The 18995-nt window shown below is 40.5% G+C and overlaps 1 protein-coding gene across 1 annotated transcript in view; it reads left to right on the forward strand.

Annotated features, from left to right (window-relative positions):
* The window catches only part of LOC126456777 (E3 ubiquitin-protein ligase UBR5), a 342260-nt gene that overhangs the window by 256270 nt on the left and 66995 nt on the right, over positions 1–18995 (forward strand). The window contains exons 36-37 of the mRNA XM_050092547.1: positions 7402–7712; positions 17118–17287. Of these exons, the coding sequence (XP_049948504.1) occupies positions 7402–7712; positions 17118–17287 (481 nt within the window). The remainder of the gene's footprint in view (positions 1–7401; positions 7713–17117; positions 17288–18995) is intronic.

The raw sequence follows: 18995 nt of genomic DNA on the forward strand, positions 1-18995 counted from the left end.
TGGAACAATTTGTTTGACTTTGTGTGGCTTGTCTGCAAATTAAAAGTTGTTACAAATTGATTGAGATTTAAAGATGGCTTCACCATCAATAGTTTCAATGCGCTTTTACTAACCTATTTTGGAAGTTACATGCCACTTTAAATATTCATCAGTATTTCAGTTTTCCTTCATTTGCTACATGCCTGTAACACCTACTGTATCCCATGTATTCTTGTTTACTTTATACAGAAATAATCAAATTTGGTTTTAGTTAAGCAGGTATTTTCATATCACACGTGGTTTTTTACACTCTGCTGTTGGGCAGATTATTCTCTTTCGTTGCATGTGAGATTATTGTTTTCTTCTATGGCTGGCATAATTGTAGTCAAAAGCTTCCCGTTGCTTCTTACGGTAACCAAAATACACTGATTGTCTATGACAACATTGACGTATATTGCTGCCCTGTCCATTTTGAACAACAGTAAGAACTTTCTAACTTCACGTTATTGTATCATGAGATGGGTTATACCTTTGTAAACTATTTTTCTGTAGACTAATTGAATGCTTAATCTCTGGAGGAGCAGAGAATGCTTATCTGTGATAAGTACACTATGGAAACAGTATGGAACAGTTATCATCCTGTTGGGGCATTTGGCACTGCATTTCATAAATTTTTGATAACTCCTTGTCCATGAATGACATAATTACATCTTGGGTTGTCAGGTGTTCTGCCGGATATCAGCGTCGTACTTGCACGATATTTCGGTCACGTAGCTCGAGACCTTCATCAGGTGCGACCAGTCTCAGGTCGCACCTGATGAAGGTCTCGAGCTACGTGACCGAAATATCGTGCAAGTACGACGCTGATATCCGGCAGAACACCCGACAACCCAAGATGTCATTAGATCGCCGGGAAAGCCTGAAGAGTTACAACGACATAATTCTCTGTCAGGCAGCTAAACTTTAATGTTACCTTAGAGACCAGGCTTATATAATATGAAATGTCTTCATACTACGTATCTTTGCACTTTAATAATTAAGAATGCACTGGAGTACTTACCAAGTGAAGTGGAGCAGTGGTTAGCACACTGTACTTGCACTCGGGGGGACAACGGTTCAAGCCCGCGTCCAACCATCTAGATTTAGGGTTTGTGTGATTTCCCTAAATCAATTCAGGCAAATGCTGGAAATGGTTTATTTGAAAGGGCAAGGCCAATTTCCTTCCCTATGCTTCCCTACTTCAATGGGACCGATGACACTGTTTGGTTCCTTCCCCAATATCAGCTAACCAACCACTGGAGTAGTTTCCTTTGTGAATAAATAAAACTGGTTGGTTTTTGTTGGCGAGAAATGACATCCTACCTTCTATGATAAATGGCATGAAGAATGACTGAGTGTTTGGCTCATTCCCTGATTGACACTTGTGTCCTGAAGGTAGATCATCAAATGCTTACTTAAGTGGTGAAAAATCAATTTTTTTCGTATTAGATTTGTCACCAAACCATGCTTTATTTGTAAGCATTTCGCTATCACTTTCAGATCCAGAGGAACTATAAGTTAATGAACTTAAGACTGTTGCTATACCAGCTGACAGAGAGAGACCTTAAGGTGGTTGCTCTCAGAATCGGTGGTGGAGTTATCATGTACATTGGCATCTGACAATACACCCTCACTCTTGCTCTTTGTGAGTATCTTCATGAACTTTTTCCATAGTGCATCCACAATGCATTGTCATTTTTGTCGCAGAATAGATGATGATAAAAACACTGTGATGTCAAATTCAGAAAGACAAAATTACAACGAATTATCTGAACATAACTTGGTGACCATAACTTGTAAAACTACAGTTGCACAGAATGGAAAATCTACCGTACATTTAAAATAGTCAAAACTGTACAGGTAACTGAGTAAGTGATGACGGGTCTATACTCGTCATTAGCATTCAGGGTAGGCCAGAGTGAACTTGTTAATAGTGCTCAAGGAAGACCAGAGGCCATGCTTAAACTTGTCAGTGGAGTAGAGGAACATGGAAAGTCAACTCATTAACAGAAGTCAAAGGGCTAAAGATAATAAGATGCATATCTTATTGAGAGCAAAAAGCTGGCTGAAACTGAAAGTGAACGGCAGCTAAATCCTAACTTCACATTGGAATATATACATCAATGTTGGGGTAGCTGTTATTGGTGGCTGCTTGTTGACTGTTGTGAAGAACTATACAGTGTATAGTGAAGTTAACAACTGAATCATAATCCGGGTCAAATTAAGCAACAAGGGTGGCTGAAGCATGGTAATGAGATGCTCTCATTGACCATCTGTAGCGACATCACTGTTTAGAGAGAACTTGGAGAATATTACGAATAATTTTGTTGATCGTGTTATTGTAACGGGAGGAGGCTTCAATTTGCCTGCTGTACAGGGTGTGCCATAGGTCTGTTGTCAGTAGCAATCGTTAGACTTCGTTTTGACCAATGTAGTGATAGTCAGCTGTGAACTTGACTAGTGTGTAGTTCCCGTAAGTTAGTTGACACTAGCAGTTCAAGGTTATGTTGTTTGTTGTTATCTGAGAAACAGTGACTAGAAAGTTAACTACAGAATAGTGCGTATTTGTTTTGCAATCATGGTGGAAACATTACCATTATTACAATGATGTTTGTAGAATATTTTTGAAACGTCCTACCCCCATCTCAACAAGGTATCAATCAGTTAAATTCATGGTTTGAATAATAATAGGAAAAGAATAGAGATTGCTACTTATTATATAGACCAGACTTTAAGTTGAAGAAAGGCACAATAAAAATACTGTTAGACATTTAGGTTTTTGGGCAAAAGGCATTCCTCTGAAGTAGCAAGTGCATGTGCTTCCCAGCCCTCCCACCCACACACACGTTGATGACTTAAGCACACTTGAACAACTGCTGGCTGTTCTGCTATAGGCAGACTATGGACTGCAACTACGCTTCATGGGAGCAGGGAAAGGGAGAGGTTGGTGGAAAGCAGGGACTAGTGAAAGTTGGGGGTAAGGGGAGCATAGGATATATTGCAGGAAGAGTTACCATCTGTGAAATTAAGAAATACTGATGTTAATAGGAAGATCCAGATCATGCAGACTGTGGAGCAGTCATTGAAGCAGAAAACATTGTATTGGGCAGCATGTTTATGTTTAGCAGCGGGGTGATCCAGCTGTCTCTTGGTCTCGGTTTGTCAGTGGCCATTCGTGTGTACAGACACCTTATTAGTTGTCATGTCAACATAGACAGCAGTCAAGTGAATGCTTTCAAAGGTAGCCTAGACTTTGATGGAGTAGGAGACGTTGGTGACCAGACTGGAGTACATTGCCACGGTAGGCTGTACGGGGCAGGCCTTGCATCTAGGTCTATTGCAGGTATATGAGCCATGAGGGTAAAGGGTGCAGGGGTGCAGTAGTGATTGACAAGGATAATCACATAGGTTCAGTGGATGCCGGAATATTACTGTAGGACAGGTGGGAAGTCAGATCAAATGACCTAAGTCACATACAGTGCTTAAATAGATTTCTGATTTGTTCAGTGCATTTGCTGATCTGCTACAAGGGAAGCAGTTATTGACTACAAGCTGGGTCCAAGTCAACCATTTTAATCGATTACCGTTTCATTCATCACACGACAGAAAGTACGACCAGTGTGAAACTGAAAGTAATTGGAAACTCACTTGTATACATTCGAAATTGTATAGAAACTGGTTTTTAATTTGCAGAACATTCCGTGTTTACACCTTAAAAGCAGACTTTTTATGAAACCCAGGTTTGTTAAAACTGGGGAGCAACATCATTTCCCACTTTTCCTGTCACATTCACGAATTTTATGCAGGTGGGCTGTTCCTCATTGCTGGTTTCAGTTTAGAACAGTATTCTGTCCTGATGATATTGCACTCTTATATAAAAATGAGTGCCGTTTTTTATTGCCTTTTAGGCATAACGCAGTTATAACTGAACGTTATAATTATTTGTGTCATTTAAAATTCAGGTTGAATCAGAAAGACTCAACCACAAATATCATAAAACATAAAAATTTGTGTATGAAATAAAAATAGTGCTATTTTTGTTTACTTCCTAAGTAATCTACGTTGGGCAAGTGCTCTTTTGTAAAGCTGTCCGCAAGTGGCAGCCAAAAAGTTGTTTCAAAGTTTTTTCAAATGTGTTTTGCACTTTTCAAAAACAAGAATTTTTAATAAGAATAAATTTTTTAAAAAAATACACTGTTGTCTTCTTCATGAGCATGACTGATCATCAAAGAAATAACAGCATCTCACACTTGTAAATGCATAGTACTCTATGCAGCTGGCGATTACATTGGTGCCAACAATGAAACATCATTCATGATGCTTAGCATTGAGCCCATATCCATTAAATTCCAGTTGCCACATCCTGTTTGATGATTGAGTCCCAGCAGCTTGAAGCTAGGGCCTCTTCCTGGCAAAGACAGTGGTAGAATTCGTTGAAACTTTGGATTTTTATAGAAAATTAATGCAATTGGGATGCCAAGAACATTTAATTACAATAAATCTGTCTTTAAAGATTTTGTGCTTGTGTGTAAAAGCATTGACATAAAATGCTTTTGGATGCCTGGAATATCTGAAAAACCTATTCCCTCAGAATTGTCGTTGTACAGGCGAATAAAAATAAAATCTTCAGTTATCAGCTGCCCAAAAAAATGTGGTGGAATTTTTTTAAGAACAGTTGTGCTGTACTTGCCGAGAAGTTACATATACAGATTGCAGTCTGCAGGTAGATGGCGTCATGGATTTGGCTTCATTTTCCAGTTCTTTACACTCGGACCAAACTTGGCAAATGCATAACAGCAAGCTTCATACATTTCAGTGCTAAGAGGTTGATGTTCAAGCTTGAATTTCTATCTGTTATAAGAAAGCTTCTCGACATTGCAAAATTTGGCATGGCTACTTTTCTGTAACTTTGATTTCATACACACCACTGGCCATTAACATTGCTACACCAAGAAGAAATGCAGATGATAAATGGGTATTCATTGGACAAATATATTATACTAGAACTGACATGTGATTACATTTTCACGCAATTTGGGTGCATAAATCCTGAGAAATCAGAACCCAGAACCACCACCTCTGGCCGTAATAATGGCCTTGATACGCCTGGGCATTGAGTCAAATAGAGCTTGGATGGCGTGTACAGGTACAGCTGCCCATGCAGCTTCAACGCGATACCACAGTTCATCAAGAGTAGTGGCTGGCGTATTGTGACAAGACATGTGCTGGCCAGGGCAGCAGTCGAACATTATCTGTATCCAGAAAGGCCCGTACAGGACCTGCAATATGCGGTTGTGCATTATCCTGCTGAAATGTAGGATTTCACAGGGATCGAATGAAGGGTAGAGCCACGGGTCGTAACACATCTGAAATCTAACGTCCACTGTTCAAAGTGCCGTCAATGCGAACAAGAGGTGACCGAGACGTGTAACCAATGGCACCCCATACCATCATACCGGGTGATATGCCAGTACGGCAATGACGAATGCACACTTCCAATGTGCATTCACCGTGATGTCGCCAAACACGAATGCGACCATCATGATGCTGTAAATAGAACCTGGATTCATCCGATAAAATGACATTTTGCCATTCCTGCACCCAGATTCGTCATTGAGTACACCATTGCAGGTGCTCCTGTCTGTGATGCAGCGTCAATGTTAACCGCAGCCATGGTCTCCAAGCTGATAGTCCGTGCTGCTGCAAATGTCTTCGAACTGTTCGTGCAGATGGTTGTTGTCTTGCAAATGTCCCCATCTGTTGACTCAGGGATCGAGACGTGGCTGCACGATCTGTTACAGCCATGCGGATAAGATGCCTGTCATCTCGACTGCTAGTGATTCGAGACCATTGGGATCCAGAACGGCATTCCGTATTACCCTCCTGAACCCACCAATTCCATATTCTGCTAAGTCATTGGATCTCAACCAACGCAAGCAGCAATGTTGCGATACGATAAATTGCAATTGTGATAGGCTACAATCCGACCTTTATCAAAGTCAGAAATGTGATGGTACGCATTTCTCCTCCTTACACGTGGGATCACAACAACGTTTCACCAGGCAACGCTGGTCAACTGCTGTTTGTGTATGTGAAATCGGTTGGAAACTTTCCTTATGTCAGCACGTTGTAGGTGTCACCACCGGCGCCAACCTTGTGTGAATGCCTGAAAAGCTAATCATTTGCATATCACAGAATCTTCTTCCTGTCGGTTAAATTTCGCGTCTGTAGCACGTCATCTTCGTGGTGTACTAATTTTAATGGCCAGTAGTGTAATAAAACACACAGAAAGCTGTATGCTGACACAATCTAGTAATGTTTCTTCTGTTTCTCTTGGTATATTGGTTGGTCAAAAAGTCCACAGATGTACTGCTAGTTTGTTGTTTCATAATGTCCAACCGGTACAATATTTTGGCCATCAGACATGTTGCTATTGTCATCACGCATGACAATGGTGACATGTCCAATCATTGAATTACAGTACCCACAGGGCACTGGGAACTGCCAGTACACCTGTGGACTGTCTGATGAGAATCCACCTAATCATGCTCTTCCATATGCACAGATGTTAGTGATTGCTGGCTGCAGTTTTCACATATTTTGTATAAAGGGTAAAGGTAATTTTATTGTCTTGTCCAGTAAGACTTTAAAATCGTCCTGAGGCATGTTGTTGTTGTTGTTGTGGTCTTCAGTCCTGAGATTGGTTTGATGCAACTCTCCATGCTACCCTATCCTGTGCAAGCTTCTTCATCTCCCAGTACTTACTGCAACCTGCATCCTTTTGAATCTGCTTAGTGTATTCATCTCTTGGTCTCCCTCTACAATTTTTACCCTCCACGCTGCCCTCCAATGCTAAATTTGTGATCCCTGGATGCCTCAGAATATGTCCTATCAACGTGTCCTTCTTGTCAAGTTGTGCCACAAACTCCTCTTCTCCCCAATTCTGTTCAATACCTCCTCATTAGTTATGTGATCTACCCATCTAATCTTCAGCATTCTTCTGTAACACCACATTTCGAAAGCTTCTATTCTCTTCTTGTCGAAACTATTTATCGTCCGTGTTTCACTTCCATACATGGCTACACTCTATACAAATACTTTCAGAAATGGCTTCATGGCACTTAAATCTATACTCGATGTTAACAAATTTCTTTTCTTCAGAAATGCTTTCCTTGCCATTGCCAGTCTACATTTCATATCCTCTCTTCTTCGACCATCATCAGTTATTTTGCTCCCCAAATAGCAAAACTCCTTTACTACTTTAATTGTCTGTGAGTGTATAATATATCTGTGAGTGAGTGTATAATATCATAATGAGTTTATTGTTGTCATTGTTGTAATATATTACTTATAAGGTTATCACAAAATTCAATATTATTACAGAAGCAACCAACGAAGACGGTCACCGGCTTCTCGGTGAACAGAAAAGGGCTCCGATCATCGTATCTGCGCACAAAGTTGCAGTAGCACTCGCTTCGGCCATGGCCTGCTTCGAACCGAATTCCAACACGGGCACTTGCGACACAAATAACAGTGTGACAACAGCGTCGATTCCACTTCCAGAGGGTGAGGGCCCCCAGCCTGCAGGCCAGAACCGTGTTTGCACTCCTCCTGAAGAGACTTCCGTAACACCAACTACAGCACCTGTTAAGAGTGTCATTGTGCGTGCTGGGCCAGGACCCGCCACATCTTCTGTAAGCTATTGACTTGATTTATATCTGGAAAAATTCAGATTCCTTTTGGATGACTAGCTGAATAATAATTGGGGTATGCCTTACACTTAGAATTGAGACGTTAAATAGTATAGAAATTTTCAGTACTCTTTTGTATAGCTCCCTTATTTTATATTATTTATTTAAGAACACTGGATAATGGGTATACTCTGCAGCACAATATTGATGGGACACTAGGATCTCATATAACTGTCACTATGATGATATCCTTCATTGAGTACTATTCAGTAAACTTATTTTGAAAGCTTTATGTATACGTGTGCTGCAGTTTGTTCAGTCTAGATGACTATTAACTCCTAGGTGCTGTCATCAGTAGAGTCATTGGCACATTTTCCCTCCAAATATGTGAGGTAAAAAAAAGTTTTGATTAATTCAGCTAGTTTAAATTGCAGCGAATATTACTGCCATTGCATTATGTCTTAATTCATGTATGGTAGATGTATGCCCCACTAGCTGAAATACATATGCAGTTCCATCACATCAGCAGAGAAAGAAGGAAACAAAATTGGTTAAAAACTAGTGGCAACTGTATCCTGGAAGTGGTGTTTTAGAAGGTTAGTCCATGCACAAAATATATGTCGCGCCTAATTGCCAGTTGGAAATGGTATTATATTTGGCATATTTTCCACTTTTTGCCTTGTGTGGTCCCATTCATTGATGTGCCTCAGTTAAGTTGGCTGAATGTTGGACATTTCTTTAAAGTCTTTGAGAAACTTGATGTACTGTCTTGAGATGATGGGCTTATATTCTTTTATCTTGTTCTAACAGTCATATGATTGTTTTATAATGCCTGTACTGGTTTTGACCAGCCAGTGTTCATTTTTAGATTGTTAATATACAAAAAGAGGATTCAAAGAATTGTTCTATAAGAAAGGAATATCTACTTTGGTAGGTTTTTCAGTTCCATTCATTATTGTAATGTGGTAAATTATGAACATAATCATACCACATTATAGAGTGTAATCATAAAATATGCCAAAGCAGATATTCCTTCTGTGTATACAGACAAACTTTTCACTCCTCCTACAGAATTGTAATCTAATCTACAGTTGCATTCAATATTGTTGATAACATAACTGAAATTGCTTGCAATACGTGCCTTTAAGTAAGTTTTTCTTTACATAGATAGTTACTTGGCAGATTTCATAAGTTATAGAATGATTTGTATCCCATTCTTATTTAGTAACAGTTTGGCTGATTGAAAATGGTGTTGGCATTGTGAAACATTCATGAGATCATGCCCAACAAATGAAAAAATATGAGAGCTTGTTGAGCTGAACCTTGTAGCAAACTAGACGGCCACAGTGGGAGGTGTTCTATCAGTACAGAGATTGCTGCTTAGAATTTGTTGAAGAAGCCTGCCATCAGTCTTGAACCAGATTTTGCGACTGTGTCTGATAATATCGACTTTTCATGTGTGTTTTTCTAAGAACTCGAACATTGGTTATATAATTCTCCCTGTTGAGATTCGTGAAACGACTTCTTATTACACTACCAGTTTAGTGACTATTTATTGAGAAAGACCCATTGGCAGACATCTCCAAAAAGCTGTGTGGGCAACATAAATTCTATCTTCCACCCCCCCCCCCCCCCCCCACTACTACACACCTACCCAACTGTGCCTCCCCCACCCAATTGTGCTTCCCCTCCCCTCAGAAGCGCAATGTTCTGAGAGATAACTTCTAAGGTGAGAGAGGTGGTCTAGCTGATCGAGATGGGTATCTGAGGTGGTAGTTTCAGGAGCAGGTTGTACAAGCTTCTTTGGTTTTGTGAATGTTCACAATCAGTCCAAATTGTTCATTTGAGGTGTGATCAAAAAGTAATAGGAATTTTTGTAACATCAGCTTTGTCCTCTTCACAGTAATCCCCCTCATATATAATAACGCTTGTCAGTGCTTTTTCCAGTTGTAGAAGCACTTCTGGAACTCACTTTTTGTTACGGTGTTCAGCTCCTTAAGCAGTGCTGTTTTTATCTCATCAGTGGTGGCAAAATGACATCTTTCATAGTTCTCTTCAATTACCTTCATTAGGAGTTTTGGATTATTGTCAACTTCATTCAGCAATTCCTGAGTGATGTTATTGTTCTTGGTCGAAGTTCAACAATTTCGGAAAAAGCTCTACTGCTACCATTTCATGCCCAAAACATCTGAACAAATTGCTTGCCATGAGCTAGAGGATATACTGAAACTGTCAGTAACCTGATGATGATTTGGTGATTTTTGAGAACCATTTTCTATACTGCTTCCACTCTGTCATCAGTAATTTATGTGTTACGGCATCTAGGGCAGTCGTCATCTTCTTGACCTGTGAAACGTGTACATCACTCATAAACTCTTACCTTACTCATAGTAGATTCACCAAAACCTACAGTCAACATTTGGAATGTGCTGATGCACTTTATTTCATTTTTCAAGTAAAATTTAATGCAACTTCTATCATCCATGTTTTTCAAAAGTAAAAATTCTGAGTCCTCAAAAACACATATAAGCTTCTCGACTGTCAGCAATGAACTAAACATTCAAAACAGTTGAAAATGCAAGCATACACCAGAACATATATACTAACAAATAAAATAAAAATAAAAATGAAAATTGGATGTATAAAGCCCATGGAATTAAACAATTCCTGTTACTATGTAATCTAATTTCATATGTGGTCTCAAAGCAGTCAGTAGATCATTGAGGCGTGTCAGGTGTGCCAGGTGGATCAGCATTGTTCATCTCTGCTACCTGGGAGACTAGTGTTGTCAAAATTTTGTGCATTTGGAGTAGTCTTGTTTAAGTCTATATGGCATGGAAGAGTGTATCTGTTGTACCCTGGAAAAGCAAACGCCTTACTTCTTTAGGGAGTATATTCTCTGAAAGTTGGAGGATGTTCAGTAGAATTACAGCAAAGGTTCTTCATTTGGTGGAGAGCATACATACACTGAAGCAACTGCTGTAGATTACACCATTGCCTTCCTCAAGAGTGGTAACTATTGCAGCATTTGCCATGCCATGGTGCTGTTTGGGTTTCCCATTGAAAAGAACAGAGTGAAGATTAAGAGCTCAAGAGCTGATCTACTGCCCTGTAAGAGTTCTATTGGCATATCCTCTCGGCCACAAGTCAGCATCGGTTTTAGGTATTTGATGGATCTGCTGAACTCTGTGACTGATGGTGGAGGATGTGGAACATGTTGAAAGTCTTCTATAGCAGAGGAAATTCAGTATGATAGTGGATTACTTCCTGGAATAATTCTCTCTCTCTCTCTCTCTCTCTCTCTCTCTCTCTCTCTCTCTCTCTCTCTGCAGCGAAGTATGACAAGCAAATCTGTGTACCTGACAGAAACTCAAATCTGGAACCTTGCCTTTGCTGGGCAACATTCTTACTGGCTGACTCACATCTCGGCTTCAGCTGCAATTCTATCAGTTCCTCTGTCCTACATTCCAAATTTTACTGAAGCTTTCCTGCACACTTTTCCAGACTACTACTACTAGCAAGAGAAGTGTCATGGAGAAATTGCCGAGCCACAGCTAAGGGGGCTGTTTCCAAAGTGAATTGATTACTCTGCAGCAAAATTTCTTGACAGATTGATGCAAAGGTTACTAGGAAAGTTCTGCAGTACGAAGCAACAATTAGTTGCAGGAGGAGGATTGTTGCTGTGTTCTGAGAATACTTCATACTTGCATTTTAGCCGCTGTGCCAAGTTTGTGGACGCATTCATTCACTTGCAGGATTAGCTTGAAGTGCTTGGTCTTGGATCGTGGTCACGAACTGAGATTCGGACAGTTTTGTGGTACAACTCTGCATGTGGTATAAACATAGACCAGTGCTTTGAAGAAATGACTCTTGCACTTGGTGTGTGTCCACATTGTACAACTGTATTCAGGTGGTACAGAGTATCACAAAGAGGAAATTTTACTCTGGAGGATGCTGAGAGGACAGGAAGGCCATGATCATCAGTTATGGAGGAAAACATTGATGCTGTGAGAGGAAAACACTAGACAAAGACAGGCAAGTAACCTATAAGCTGATAGAGGATACTGTAGGGCTAAATGCTCCAGCAATTCATTCGATTCTGCACGATCGTTTGCAACTAAAGAAAGTTTGTTGTCTCTGGGTGCTGCATAGACCAGTGGAAGAGCAGATTTTGTGACATGTGACTTGGTGCTGGGAGATGTTGCCGTAGTTTTCTAAGGGACAATGTCAGTCTGTGAATAACATTGTGACCGGTGACAAGACTTGGCTGTACTATTATGACATGCCGACCAAGACTCAGAATAAAATTTGAGTCTTTGAAGATGACGACACAACCGTAACTGTCAGAAATTCCCGATCAGTAAAGAAGCGAATGATAGCTTTTTTAAAATCAAGTCGAATTGTTGAGCATGTGGTTTTGGACACACAGAAGACAATCACAGCTAAATGAAACCGAAGTGAAGAATGGACACCTGGTTCCTCCATCACAACAACACTCCAGCTCACCGTGCCAAAGCACGTATCGAATATTTGTGGAAGACAGAACTGACACTTCTTGAGCACCCTCCTTACAGTCCAGTCCAGAACTTGCTCCCTGTGATTTTGTACTGCAAAAATGAAGCTGAAAGGAGCACAGGGGCTTGGGAAAATGAGTGTACCTTACTCCCTACAGAAATTTGGGAGAACTAGTTCAGGGATTGGTTTCAGAGGATGGAGAGGTGTTTCAGTGTGGCGGAAATTAATTCAAAAAAATAAAATTAATAAAGCTGTATTGCAAAACTTTCCTGGTACCCTTTGTATGTGCCCACATGGGCCACAAACCTAGAACCTTTCCTTCTTGATTAGAGTCCCAATCTGTCGCAAAGATTTAATCTGTCAAGAATTTTCAAAATTGTTTGCTTTGCTGCAGAATGAAACATTCGCTCTGGAAACAACCACTAGGTTGTAGCTAAATCGGTCACAATGAAACCTTGATTTTACCATTTCCAAGAGGCTTTAAAAATGGTCTAAAATACAGGAAATAAGATTTCAGGTAGTATAGGATCCCCCCTGCTTGAATTTTTGTAGTTCATACACGATATAAGTACATAAAGGCAAAATGTCACATTGAGTTTTAATACCTACAAATTTAGAGTGGAATAATGGGCTGTTGACAGATTAGGATTAAGGAGAAACACCAGTTAATAAAAGCATATTTCAGCGAAAACGCTGACAAGCCAAAATAACATTATGTGAACTAAATAAGACAACATTCTTTAAATATTTTTACAAGTTCCTTTTGTAATACTGTATTATTTTTCATCTAGCATTAATCATTTCTCATGAAACATCATCATTTTCAGATGGCTTTCCTCTACTCGTATTTCAAATGGACTTTTCCTTTACCCATATTTCATTTGATAGTACTTCTGACATTTAGTTATTTTCATTTACATTTCTTGTTCATGTCTTGACCCCTATTAATGTTGAAATAAACCCCCAAATGTTGCCTTTCTTAAGTCTTAAAACTTTGTGTTATAGTCAGTTTCAGTTATGTTAAACTTGCTGCTTGATTTTTTTTAATGTTAATGTCACAATTCCACTGGGACTGTAAACACTTTGTCAAGATTTAAATTTAAAAAAGACATTGACTTACGGACTGCTGGGTTTTTAAGCCTTTCTTAAATGATACTTTGTTCACTTGTCAACTCTGAAAATACATACAGTTGACAAACTAATAGGCTACAAATATGGATATTACTTCATGATGCACATGCTCAGCAATGTATGTGCACTAATATATCTGCCAGTGCGTGTGTAGCCCAGAGTGAAAATGTAGCCACTGCAGAAATGTTGTTGATGGATGTCTATTTGCAAGTAGAGCCTGAGAACTGTTTAAAACATGGAAGAGGACTGTAGTGGGTGTAATTCTGGCAAAAACTTTACATCCTTGGGGAAACCACATTATGAGCATTAAACAGATTCTTTGTGGTCATGGAACGTAGTGTAAGGAAAATTATTATTACTGGATATAATGTGATATGGCCTCCCTGTTGGTCTTGTAATCTGCACTGATCGGCCAGAACGTTATGACTACCTACCTAATGGCCAGTATGTCCATCCTTGGCACGGATAACAGCGGCTATGTGTTGTGGCATGGAGGCAGAGATGCCTTGGTAGATCACTGGAGAGAGTTGACACCACATCTTCATACACAAGTCACCTAATTCCTGTAAATTACCAGGGAAAGGAGTCTGATGGGCTCTGATGCCATCTTCAATCACATCACAAATGTCTTCAGTCAGGTTCGGATCTAGCGAGTTGAGGGACCATCACATCAATTGGAAACTCACCACTGTGTTCCTTGAACCACACCATCCCATTCCTGGCCATGTGATGCCACCTTCAATCACATCGCAGATGTGTTCGATTGGGTTCAGATCTAGAGAGATCGGGGGCCAGCACATCAATTGGAACTCACCACTGTGTTCCTCAAACCACTCCTGCTTGGTGACATGGCACATCATCTTGTTGAAAAATGCAAGTGCTGTCAGGAAACATGATCATTGTGAAGTGGTGTATATGGTCTGCAACTGGTGTACTAAACTCCTTGGCCATCATGGTGTCTTGCACGAGCTCCCCTGGACCCATTGCTGCCCTCGTGAATGTTCCCTAGAGCATAGTGGAGCTGCCACGAGCCTGTCTCTCCATCGCACAGTACAAGTGTCAAGTAGCTTTTCCCCTGAAAGACAACGGGTGTGCATCCTCCTACCGGCACATTGAAGAAGGTATTGGTATTCGTCAGACCATGCAATGCTCTGCCACTGCACCAACATCCAGTACCAATGGTCATGTGCCCATTTTAGTCGTAGTTGCCGATGTCACACTGTTAACATTGGCACATACATGGGTAATCAGCAACTGAGACCCATCATTAGGAGTGTTCGTTGCACTCTGTGTTCAAACACACTTGTATTCTGCTCAGCATTAAACTCTGATGTTAGGTCCACCACAGTTCGCCACATGTCCTGTTTTACCAGTCTGCCCAACTTACGACATCTGTAATGAGGGGGTGGCTGCACAACCCCATGTCTGGATGTGGTTTTGCCATCTGTTGAAGACACTCATCACAGCAATCCTCAAACATCCAATAAGTCATGCAGGTCTCAATTGCCTGCGCCAAGCCTCCGGGCCATCATAATCTGCCCTCGGTCAAACTCGGGTAGATTCACGCACCTTCCTCATTCTACGCGTAAACAGCACACTCACTGATACTGTATGCACCATGCGTTTGTCTGCCTAGCAGTCAATCCTCACCAGGTGACACTGCTATGCCTGGACGGGTTTATACAGATAGTAGCTTGGTGGTCATAAGGTTCTGGCTGATCCGTGTACATTCCTGGTTTTCTGCCTGACGAGTTTGACCCACATTTAGCATATCAGCTGGCAATACTGATAAGCACTCCACATGGCAACACTGTTCTGTTCTGTTTCTCATTCTCTCAGAAAATTTGTGTGTCATTGATGTTGCTGTTGATTTTTAACTTAAAGCTTATTGTGATAGCTTTGTCACCTTTATTGAACACTACATGTGTTAAACAGCCTCACTGTGCAATGTCTAATATATGGTAAATATTCAGTGTATGCTACAAAGTGTGTATGACAGGCAGATGGGGCATCGTGAGACTAGGCTGGCGTGTTACATAGTACCCTGCCACTCTACTCAGTATCATGTATCATCCTCACTGAACGCCTTCCTATGTGTATATCACTCGAACCTAAGTACTCTTTAATTTAAAAAACGTTTTAGTACTGTCACATCCTGTAAAATTTCTTGATTTAGTGATAACGTACAGTCAATTTCATTTTTAGTCCCATCTGCACCTTGTCAGGTCCATTTTGTATTTGTTTTCTTGTGGAAAAACATAGGCAGACAAATTGTTCCAGGCAACTACTATTAACACATGACTGGTATAGTACCAGAGATTCCAATTCAAGATTTTTTTTAATTTTGCCCTGCTTACCACTAAATTTATCCATTATAATCTTTCGTTTTGGTGTGATCTCTTCATCGATTTCTATAATATGTTCTTAGAGGTATTCTAACTTCTCATTGAAATGATCATGGATGTCTTTTGTTTATTTTTAAAACAAATCTTGGTATTCTATTTCATGTCTTTCAGTGTTTCAGTATGTAATATTGTTTTTGATTTAACTGTTTACAATAGATCCTGTTCTTAAATTTCCTCCCTATTCAGTTCCTCTACAGTAAAACATGTATGCATAATTTAGTTGTATTTGGTTTTAAGTTTTTTTTCACATGCCTGATGATCGTAATGCATTTCATTCAATCTTACTAAGTTCTGCATCCTGTCTTCTCTCTAGGTCAACTGATACATTCTTGAAACTGTGTTCGGCCATGGTTCACCCACTCCTGCCAAGATCATCTGAATAGTGGCATCGCTCCTATTCAGATGTCAAGCTATTTGCCAATTAACTCTTAACTGGCTTAGTTGAACCCAGCTACACGTCCTCTCTCTCAAATGCTGACTTCTGCACATATTGTTCACAGGCCTGTCTGCGAGACATAGTTACTGTCCAGCTGAGTACACAGGATGAAATTCACAGAGACTTTATGCCCTGGTATAGACGTGGCCCATTTGCTGTCATTGCCATTGCACGGTGAAATTACACTGCAGCATCACACATTTATCCATCGGTCGCCAAGGTTTACAGTTTCATATTTTTCATCTATACCTGTTTGAATATCAGTTTGTGACCAATTTGTGGTGCGTCGTTTTTGTCTTAGAGCATATTTAGGTAGAATTAGTGTATAAATGTGCAACACTAGTGTGGCATTCCCTGCAACCGGAAACCATTGCCAAAATTCTAATGTCCGCTATTGTCAATATTCTTTCACCCAGTGAGTGGGACGCAGACATCCCAGGGAATCGAACATGGCAAAAAGACCTCACATCACTATAATCTTGGATCGCTAGCAAAAGTGGAGATGGTTTACCGGTTTAACTTTAGGTACTGACAGTTGCGTAGTGTTAAGTGTGTGCATTTGACATTGAGATCTACCTGTACGGTCACCCTGATCCATACTGACATGTAAATGGAAGCAGTCTGGTGCTCTTTTCAGGCCTTGATGTTTTTGTTAGCATTGTGGAAACATATTTGGCAATTACAACTATTTGTAGCAACAAATAGTAGTAGACCTGGAACACAAAGTAGACTTTTGATGAGCAACCACTAAAGGTTGCAACAACTACTTCATATCAAATGTTTTGGACATTAAATGTGATTGCATGCATAAAAAGATTTTGCACAGTGTGACATCGTATTTCAGAACACTTTAAGAGTGTTTTATAAAATGAAATTAAAATGTTGGTGTAATAACTCCAAATACGTTTTGTTTTGTTTCAGGTTTCTGGTACACAGAGGAATGATGCAACAGATATTCCCGTGACAACAGCTAATGATAATCGTCAGTCAGTTGCTACTCCTGCTTGTACGGCAGCAGATGACAGTATGAATAACCAGGATATATCGGCTAATGTTACTGTGGAAACCAGCCGTGTAAATGATCAGTCAAGGTAATGAGCAGACATGCTCATAAACTATAAAAAATCACTGCGATCTATTAAATATACTGGGTGGCCCAAAAAGGATGGTCGGATTTGAACTGCGTAGTACCATTGAAAGGTGAGGAGGGGGGACCACTGCCGGCCGTCTGCAAGTCGGCCATTACACCCAGTTTGCCACGAGATGGCGCAGTGGACGGTCGAGCATCGTGTTTTTGCTGTGGAACAGTTTTTCAGAAATGATGAATCGTTTATTACTGTGCAACGATTGTTTCGACAACGTTTTGGTGTAGCGCGTGATGGACCCATTCCAGATCGCAGATCCATATCACGTTGGGTGACTGCATTCCGGACAACAGGGTCTGTCAAAAGTGCTAAATCTACAGGGCGTACACGTACGGCAGTTACTCCACAGAACATTGATGATGTTAGAGCGTCAGTGCTGCAAAGCCCGCGTCGTTCCACTAGGCGTCGTGCTCAAACTTTAGGCCTCAGCCGTAGTTCGTTGCAGCGTATTTTAAGCCGTGAGTTACAGTTTCACCCATACAAAATTATGATCACGCAAAAGCTGTATGATCGTGATTTTGAGCAGCGAAGACGATTTTGTGAATCAATGCTTGACATTTTGTACTCTAATAATGATGTTGTGCTTCTTATGTCGGATGAAGCCCATTTCCATTTAGACGGCTATGTCAATAAACAAAACTGCAGGTATTGGGCAGCAGATAATCCCAGAGAATTGCACCAAAAGCCTCTTCATAGTGCTAAGGTAACAGTCTGGTGTGGAATTTCAAGATTGGGGATTGTTGGTCCTTATTTTTTTGAGGAGAACAACGCTACAGTCACAGTGAACTCGAAACGTTACGTTAACATGCTACGTAGCTTTTTGGTGCCGAAACTGCGAGAGTTACATGTAAATCGAGATCGAATTTGGTTTCAACAGGACGGAGCCACGGCCCACACAGCCAATGACTCCATGTGTGTTTTAAGGCGGATGTTCCCCCACCACATCATCTCGCGTTTTGGAGATGTCCACTGGCCCGCGAGATCACCTGACCTCTCAGCCTGTGATTTTTTTCTTTGGGGATACCTAAAGTCAAAAGTCTACGTAAAGAAGCCCCGAAACTTAATTGATCTGAAGGAGGCAATCAGTGCGGAAATTATGGCAATTCAAGAAGAAACAGTAGTGAAAGTGATGGAAAATTTCGAGGAAAGACTTGTGGAATGCATCACCGAGGAAGGACACCATCTTCCGGAAGTCATTTTCCGTACATGATTTTTTGTGGTTAGTTCTTGTAATTGGGTGCCTGGGAGCATTTAGTTACGTAATTGAATAAAATTAATTTGTAAAACTGATGGAGTTATAGTTATTTAAAATGTGACCATCCTTTTTGGGCCACCCTGTACTAAGTGAGGTGCCCTCGTCCTAATTAGTGTTTATTTCATATGGAAAATTTGGAATGGAATAACAACAATATGAGTTAAGATTGATTGCTGTTCAGAATATGGGATGATGAGCAACATTTATATTTAAAAGTGGACGAGGCCCTTTAACACAGTCGCGTATCAGACATAGAAAAATTACACATGGCCACTGAGATCTTTGAGCACTAGGGCCTGATTGAAGTGAGTAGCCACCTCAGCTGGGTTAAGTAGTTGAAAAACAGGAGAGGGGAGAGGCATGGGATGAAGAGGACGGGGATGGAGTGATAGGGGTGCT

The sequence above is a fragment of the Schistocerca serialis genome, chromosome 2 (genome assembly GCF_023864345.2).
Source record: "Schistocerca serialis cubense isolate TAMUIC-IGC-003099 chromosome 2, iqSchSeri2.2, whole genome shotgun sequence".
In the NCBI taxonomy this organism is placed as follows: Eukaryota; Metazoa; Arthropoda; class Insecta; order Orthoptera; family Acrididae; genus Schistocerca; species Schistocerca serialis.